The sequence below is a fragment of the Haplochromis burtoni genome, unplaced genomic scaffold, assembly GCF_018398535.1.
Source record: "Haplochromis burtoni strain Fernald_Lab_line unplaced genomic scaffold, NCSU_Asbu1 Contig_37, whole genome shotgun sequence".
Taxonomy (NCBI): domain Eukaryota; kingdom Metazoa; phylum Chordata; class Actinopteri; order Cichliformes; family Cichlidae; genus Haplochromis; species Haplochromis burtoni.
The window spans coordinates 2988918-2997336 of record NW_024582398.1 but is presented as its reverse complement, the minus strand read 5'-3'; the positions used below and the strand labels follow the sequence as shown (position 1 = coordinate 2997336).

At 44.3% G+C, this 8419-nt stretch overlaps 1 protein-coding gene across 14 annotated transcripts in view; it reads right to left on the bottom strand.

Annotated features, from left to right (window-relative positions):
* Positions 1-8419, bottom strand: part of nrxn1a (neurexin 1a) — a 67013-nt gene that overhangs the window by 17559 nt on the left and 41035 nt on the right. For 9 of the 14 annotated variants that reach the window (XM_042219760.1, XM_042219754.1, XM_014332766.2 and 6 more), the window contains 6 exons: positions 7330-7533; positions 5845-5871; positions 2851-2973; positions 2146-2527; positions 1561-1751; positions 421-594 (listed from right to left, as the gene is read on the bottom strand). In XM_042219760.1, coding sequence (XP_042075694.1) covers positions 421-594; positions 1561-1751; positions 2146-2527; positions 2851-2973; positions 5845-5871; positions 7330-7533 — 1101 coding nt within the window. The remainder of the gene's footprint in view (positions 1-420; positions 595-1560; positions 1752-2145; positions 2528-2850; positions 2974-5844; positions 5872-7329; positions 7534-8419) is intronic. The other 5 variants (XM_042219761.1, XM_042219756.1, XM_042219763.1 and 2 more) reach the window with 2 other exon arrangements.

The window sequence follows — 8419 nt, the reverse complement described above, 5'->3', positions numbered from 1 at the left end:
CACACACACACACACACACACACACACACACACGCACGCACACACATTTCCTCAGCATCACACACACACAAGTGTCTCTTACATGCTCGCACAAAGCGATATACCTTGCAAGTCAGCTTTCATCAATGTAACTTTTGTCAGCCAAACAAAAAAGCAAACAAGCAAATTAAGTTAGATGGTTAGTCAATGCACACAGATGCCTGTGAACTACTGAAAGAGTGGATCAGAGAGAAAAAACACAATGTGCAGAAAGACTGAGGAGGAGATGAAAAGAAAGAGAGTAAAGTTTACATCTAACAGGCCAGGAGCTGGGTTAGTGGGTTATGCTAATAACAGAGAGTATGATTTAAATGAAAACTGAAAGAAAAAGCAGTTGGGACACGGGGCTGGAGCAGATCTGCCGTTTTGTCTGCACCTCACCTTCACAGCCCCTCTCCACTTGTCCCATGGTTGCCAAGGCATCAGCCAAAAGGTCCGGGAGCCGTCCGTTTAGATCGACTGTTGCTAAGCAACCCTGAAATCCCTCACGGGAGTGGACAAGCTTAGGCAGGTCTCGGTACATCTCTTTGGAAACGCCCCCGATGTACAGATCACCTGTCGAGGAGCAATATAGTGAATGGCAGCTTCACAAAGCAAACATGAACTGTCTAGTTTTGCATGACTGCATCAATAATTTAATTGCAATAAATTATAAATTACTTTATCAACTAATTGATCTAATCACATAGCAGTGTTGTCACAAGTTCAGTGAGCTCAGCCAAATATCTTCAGTTAGTCAGTTAGTTATATATAGTACCAATCTAATTTAGCTTGATAAATTACACTAGGTTAATTGTTTTTGCATGTTTTTACCCTTTAATTTTTTTTTATAAAAGTGTTTAATTGCTTTCTTAATTAGAGTTAGAATAATAAAAGACACTACTCTCATATCTGTATGGTAATAAGTAGCTACCTCCAGAAGCTGGTTCGGGCAGACTACTGGATCTGCGCTGCCTCATGTACACGAAACACAACTCTCCTCACATCATATACCAAACACACCCTCCCAATTTGGTAGTCTATTTAAGCTACAAAATTTCTTACCTTTCCCTCTGACATGTCAGTGCCACTACTGCCCTACATCACTGTCTGCTGTTTGCAATCCCTTCACCATCCCAGCATCCACCTGTAGACTCCGGGGGGATGTTTACTCATCACTTCCCAATTTTATATTTAACATATTCAATGGAGTGATGAGCTCAGAGAATGTCTGCCAAGCGGCATGCTGCTGCTGTAACAAATCAGTTTAAACGTGAGCTGTCTGACTGAACTTTGTTTACTACAAAGGCTGGAAACAGGGAGATACGGCTAGCCTCGTTCTGCTCAAGGTAACAACACCTCCAACTTCATTGACTCAGAAGTAGTCTGGCACACAACCTCCACAAAAAACAGCTAGTTTGTGTTTAAAACAAAAAGAGGTGCGCGTATTACGGTATACGGTCTCATTAATGATGCAGATAATTAAGATTTATCTCGTGTCAGCTTCTGTACCTAACTTTGAATGCCTTTATTTTTGCGTACCCTTTAGGTCAAGGTTCTTGGCACCCATGGTGGTCTGTGTGGTGACTTTGGTGTCAATCTTGACTGTGTGGAGATTGTTAGTGTCTCTGGATATGTGCACGTTGTGCCAGTGGTTGTCATTAAGAGGACTGTTAGAGTTGCCCTTAATGAGGTGTGCTCCGTTTCCCAAGTCAGAGATGTAGTGAAGGTAGCTAGAGAAGGAAAAAGAAAAAGAGAGGGGAGGGGATTAAATAACTGATTAAAAGTGAAAGGGAAATTAATCGTACTTGTGATGAAGAACAACACAGGGTCATCCGCTCCAGGGCATTATTATCTGTCTTTTAGAAGCTTAATTACAAGAATAAAAAAGAGCTGCGTGACTTGTGCATTTTTCATATCGTACACTTAACAGCCCATTTCAACCTTAAAGTCAAGAAATTTTTATTTTTTTGTTCATCGAGGATGATCTTAATAGTAAATTATAAATTTCTGCAGGACAAACATTAACATGAACAAGTAAAACTGCCTTTTATGAGTAATATTTTATATTTTATTTGACGATGACTGACTTAAGGTAAATCACACACAACTTATTGTCCAGCTCACCCTTTAACCAGCTCTACCACTATGAAGTCATTGCCGTCTCCTCTGTTGAAGAGGATAAGACCGTCTGGGGACGTCGTCTTGAACTGCATGAAGAGATGCATGGAGTAATAGGCCTGCAGCGTGGGCAGGGTGACAAAACTGGAGCGGGATCGGAAGGTGACGGGGTCGGCCACAATGCTCTTATAACCGATAACAGCATTGAGCTCGCAGTAGTCAATGTCGCCGTTCTTGCACAGGTCAATGTAGGGCATGCCGTTCAGCGTCAGGCCCTGAAGGTGGCCGATGAAATTGGAGGGCACGGCAGGCATGAAGCGTTTCTCGGTCACAATGCCCGTCTCCACATTATGGAACTCCAGCTGGGTGTGGTCACCCGCCATCTGACCTGGTGGCGGGGTAAACTTAAGAGGTGAGGGCTTTGGAAAGGTGGGTTTCAGGTGGAACTGTTCAACACTAAAACTAAAAATATTATTTATTCAACATCCTCACTATGAATAAAAGACAGACTAATACTAAAGTAGACACTATCATGACCACAATCACAATTCAGTATGATTGCTTTCAGGTACAGATGCTCTCTAAAAAAGAAATAAACCGCTTAATGTTCAACACAGAATTCAAGTGGATGTCTACACTCCAACTTAAGACCTGGAAAAAGTGTCATTTTATGGGGAGAAAACAAAAAATAAGTCAGGCTGCTGTGGTTACCTTCAGCAGGCTGCAGGTCGTCCACGGTGAGTTTGAGGCTCTTGCCACGCCGGACTACCCTCACCGTGTGCCACTCATTATCATTGAGGTTTGACCCAGCAAAGATGGTCTCTGGGCCTTTACCTACACATAGCCCAGAGCACCATTAACATATTGCATAAAGATGAGGAGAGAGACAGAAAGAGAAACAGATACAGAGAAAGAACCAGAAGAAGGAGAAGAAGAGAGCCAGGTAGTTTGAGTAAAAAATTAAGGACAGAAACTGAGAAAATGGAAGCTAATAGTAGCAGGGGAAGGAGCCATTCATACCCTGGGGAGACAAACACCTCAGTGTTAACGCACTCTTTCCAGACAAACAGACATATAGACAGACAGGCTTCTTTGCAGATTTACAAGAGAGACAGATGACGTGACACAGACAGACAGAAGGATTAACATAAATGGATGTTGGGGGTGTCTAAGACTGGAGACTGTGAGTCACAACAGGCCCACGCTGAGACAATCCATCTGTGGACAGATCGCACCGCCATGACGTTCTCCTACAACCCACACATGCACAGACAGCAAATTCAGACCCCCTTGACCACCCAACAGCCCTCTCGCCTCCACACTTATACTTGTTCAGGTGCCTGAATGTAGGAGATTTGCTTATGCAATGCTGCAGTCAGCCTCATGGTGGCACTAGACACACAGTGGAACATCAGCGTGCTCTCCAAGGTGCTGATGTGCTGCAGAATGAAAGAAGCTGAGCTGTCCTCTCGTGATGTCTCTCTCTCTCTTTGCTCATCTACCAGCTCATATCTTCACATAGTTGACTGCACACATTTGACAGGCTGACTGTTCCCCAATCCTCAGTGTCCCCTTGCTTCTACTCTTTACAAGCACCCCACCAACCTTGAGCGCAACTCCCACTACCTCCCAACACACACAGGGATACACTTACACATACTCCCCTTCCCTCTACTTGCTTTGAGAGTCTGCTTACAGTGACCTATAGGCGGTAATGACGGGGGAGGTGAGAAGCAAACTGACCCGAACGAATTCTGCTGCAGAAAATGTCAAGCATGCCGACATCAATCACGGAGGCACACACATACGGTCCCACACAGTCACACACACATATGAACACAGGTAGAGAGGTAAAGAAATGTAGATGTACAGGCTGCCGACACGTAATCCTAATTAAGTCAATCAAAATGGATGTGGTGTGAAATGTGTGTGTGTGCAATTGTGAAGCTAAAAGAGTGTGTTGGTGCACTCGGAGAGCACAGAGGGTTCCCCTGAGGAGACTCAGCTGTGCTCTGGGCATGAGCATCTCATCCTGTTACCATGGATCATTGCCTTGCACTGAGTGAGGGAAAGAGTATGTGCATGTATGTGCGAGTTTATCATGTGTGTATGCGTGGACTTTTTTGAGTAGTAACTGAATACTCAAAAAACAAGCAGACTGATGTGACAGTGAAGCAGTGATCTGTGTTAACCTGGGAGGGAGAGACAAATGCACCCACACCCACACCCACACACACACACACACACACACGCACCTATTCTGGGTCAGCGTTAAAAAGCCATTCAGTGAGTTACTAGTGAAGGCTGTGGCGGTCAGCAAACAGCCTGTGAGGTTAAAGCAAAAGATGAGAAATGACTCAAACAAAAAAAACATAAGGGAGGCTGATTGTTGCTTGGAAAACATAATTCAAGCCAAATGACATGCGAGACATTATAAAAGCAGGACAATGAAAACAAAACAAAAAAAAGTGTTTCATATTTCATTAGCTCCAAATAACAAATGGCTTTTCTGAAGGATACGCCTCAAATCTCTCCCATGCCGAGGCTTTTATTTGACTGCTGAGTGGACTATTTCACTGGCGCCTGCCTGTTAAATACATTTCCCCCCTTCCCCCTTGAATATCATATGTATAATTTATTGTATGCACACGGTGTGCCAGAAAAGTGGCTGCCTACTGAAATGTTCATTGAGACAACTGGTCTAAAATTGGCCAGCAGACATGCGGAATAGCAACAGTGCTGTGTGGCTAGGAGGGTTTCTATGGCAACAGCAGTCGTCCATTTCACCACCTCTTTGCCGTCACAGAGCATCCGCTTCTTTCGCTCTCTCTCACTCTCCTGCTTTCTCTGTGGTCGTGACAGAGAGAAACTCCACGTGAGGGAATTAAACTTCATCAGGGATTCAGCTCCACTCACAGCAGCATGAACAGGAACACACACCAAAGAAAACACACACACACACACAGACACACAGATGGGCAATGAAAAGACTACAGAATGCAAAGACACTCACACAAGCACACACGCCAAAACCCACTAAATGAAACACTACCCAAAAATCCCTCATGTACAGTTTAGAAAGAAACAACAAGCAAACAAAGAAAACAACCCGACAGACGTCGGGATGAAGGTGCGACAGAGAGAAACAGAGGGATAACACGTCTTTTGTCTCCGGCATGAAGGAGAAGTAATTACCCTGAAGCTCTAAGTTGTATTCATCCACCAGCTTCCACTCTCTACTTCCGTACCTCTTATTTATCAGCACACCTAATTTTACTTAAACACCTCATGCCCGGGTTTCTTCTTCTCCTTTTTCTTTTATTTTCTCCTTCCTTCAACCCCCACCATCCTCTCTCATTCTCTCTCTCTGCCATCGATCCCTCTTTGCTAAAATGGCCGACCTGGAAAACCCTGGCCCTCAGCAAAAATCGCACCTCTCCTGCAGTGTAGCTGAACATCGCACGCATATGTGCACCTCCCCCGTCAAACACATACACACATGCACACACACACACACACATATCTGCACATAGACAAATGGTACAAAAATATGTTGAAAGAAGATTAAATGAACTGACATGATACACAGAGTGAAAAACAGCCACACACATTTATAAAAGCACATACACACAACGGCGCACACACGTTCTGAGGAGGTAGAGGAAAGGGGGGGGGGGGAGTTAGGTGAGATGGAGGATCACTTACTGGCTGTACAGTTTATCCTGATACAGTCTGGAGGGAGAGCAGAGCAGAGGGTTAATGCTGCACACATACACATACTCTCCACGCCCTGGGGATGCACACATCGACACACCCTGCATACATATACAAACACGCACACAATGCTGAGAAAACACACGCCCCTCGTTTGTCACAGGACCACAAGCTGGACCTGGACAATGTGCAGCAAATGCAGTTTCTTCGATTTTTATTTTGTAGCCAATAAAAGGAAAAATCTGAATAAAGACTGATGGATTTTTACCTTGAGCACAATAAAGAGAGCGGTGTGTCACAGCATGACTGGTGTGGTCATTGGCTGCTCTGGCCTGAGCGACAGCTTCAGTCACCAATAAAAAGCGTGGGTAGACTGTGATGGGTTATGTGTGTCAGTTTTGTCTAACGACTCTGAACACATCCCATAATTTTTGTCGCCTATCCAGAGCGCGAATCTCCATAAATGGTTGGAAGATTCAGCCCCTGTACCTTTTTTTTTTTTAAAAACCCCATGATGCCTTGGTGTGTCGAGTGGCGTCAACCACAGAAAAGACGTGGCTGCAGACAACCAGAGACCAACACATGCACCCCTCTGTAAGGATGTGTGTGTTAGCATGTAAATGAATTCACGTGAAAGTGTGTGGCTGTGGAAAAAATGAGGCTGAAAAAGTGCTTAGCAGTTATCTCAGGCTGCGAAATGTGCAAAGTATTCATGTGCGTGTGCGTTTGTGTTGTTTGTTGAAGGTGTTGGGGATGCACAGGTCTGCTGGGAGTGAGCAGAGAATGCAGCTTGAGGCTTGACCCTCTGTTCAACACAAAACCAATAACCTTTAGCTGTTTATATTTGCATGTGTGCATGTAATCTGTGCAACATATCTGCTGAAGCAGTGAAATCCATCTCTTGTGCATACTTGCAGCAAAATTAGCTGAAATATTTATTGGAATTACTGAGAATTCTAATTTAAAAGGGACATCTCATGCTCATTTCCAGCTATATATTTTTAGCCTCGGACTCTGGTGCTCTACTTTTCCATTACTCTAGGTAGTGAATGAGTTCTGCATGATTCATATTTCAAATTTGTGTTCCTTTATCTAATACTCAACTTTTGCACAGTCCCCGGTTTACCCATTTCCCAAAACAATTAATTTTCACTCTCTTCTCCTTCTCTTCAAAAAACTTTCTTTTGATTGGCTGCCCCTCACAAACAAAAGCAGTCAGGTAGGGCTTCTGTGCTCACACTAGAGTAACGGTGAGCACTAAATTTTGGCCATCGCAACAGTATATATGTATATATGACAGAAAATAAGAAAAGCATAATAGGGCTCCTTTGAGTTTACCGGGACAAAAAGTTATTAATCAACAGTTAATGACATTTCTATGCAAGAAATTACCAAGAGGCCAGTATCAGCTGCATTCCCATGACAGGTAATTAAAGTAATGCTTGAGATTCTATGTGTTTGTGAGCATCTGTGTACCTAGGTTGACAGTAAGTCGGACACGGGCCCCATCCAGCTCCAAACGAAGGGTATCTGCGGAATTACGGGAAGTGGTTGCCATGAGAACGCCATAGGCCCGCTGGGAGCGAAAGCGCAGCGAGACGTCCTCCGCCTCGGTGTGCATCACCACAGGCAACTGCACCTTCATAAACTTACTGCCGTCGTACGACAGGATAGTTGCATCTGCACATGATCCACAGAGAGAGAGAGAAAAAGAGATATGGAGAAGGAAGAGAGAGATGACGACAGAGGAGGGTGAGGTGGGTAGAAAGAGAAAAAAGGAGGATGATTGACAAGGAGAAAACACATGAGGTGGGTGGAGGGAAAGGCAATCTGATGCTGAATGAATCAGATTTAAACATGACAAAGTATGTTACTGCGTGGTTATACTTTTGCTGGTTCCCCCGCCAATACATGTTGAAAACCTTTCTACAAAATGATCCCATCGCTTTCCACTCTTAATTCATCATCACTCCCTCCGCCTTTGAGAGGAGTATGTAAAAATAGCCGCAGCTGGTTGGCTGGCCCTATTATCCGGTTCAATCAGAATGCATGGTGTTGAATGTGTTAGCCATCGTCACTGACATCTCAGACCCTGGAGTCATAATGTAACAAGCTCAGGTGAACCTGCTTTAATGTCTTTTGCATACTCATTTGCATATTCATAATCTTCTCTCCCTGCTTCCTGCTGGGGCCAATCCCCGACTGCTAAACTGTTTACCTCTGAGGACCCTATTTTTTATTGGCCAATTACATACACAGCTAAACACACTCTCCATGCCTCTGTGTCTTTATCTCTCCTCCTTCTTCCCTTCTTCTTATATCTCTCCACTCCATTCCTCCTTTGCCTTCTCTCCCCTTTTCACTCTCCCTGTTTCTGTGGGAGACGGTTTGAGCCAAGGCAAAAACAAGAGAACAGGAAGAGAGGAAGGCGTCATGAATACTGATGAGCCGAGAAGGAGGGAAAGAGAGAGACAGTGTGCGTGTGTGTGCGTGCATGTCAGAATAAGTGAGTGAATTTAAGTGTGAACAGAGAGGGGTTTAGTAAAGTGAGAGTGGGGCTGGGGGG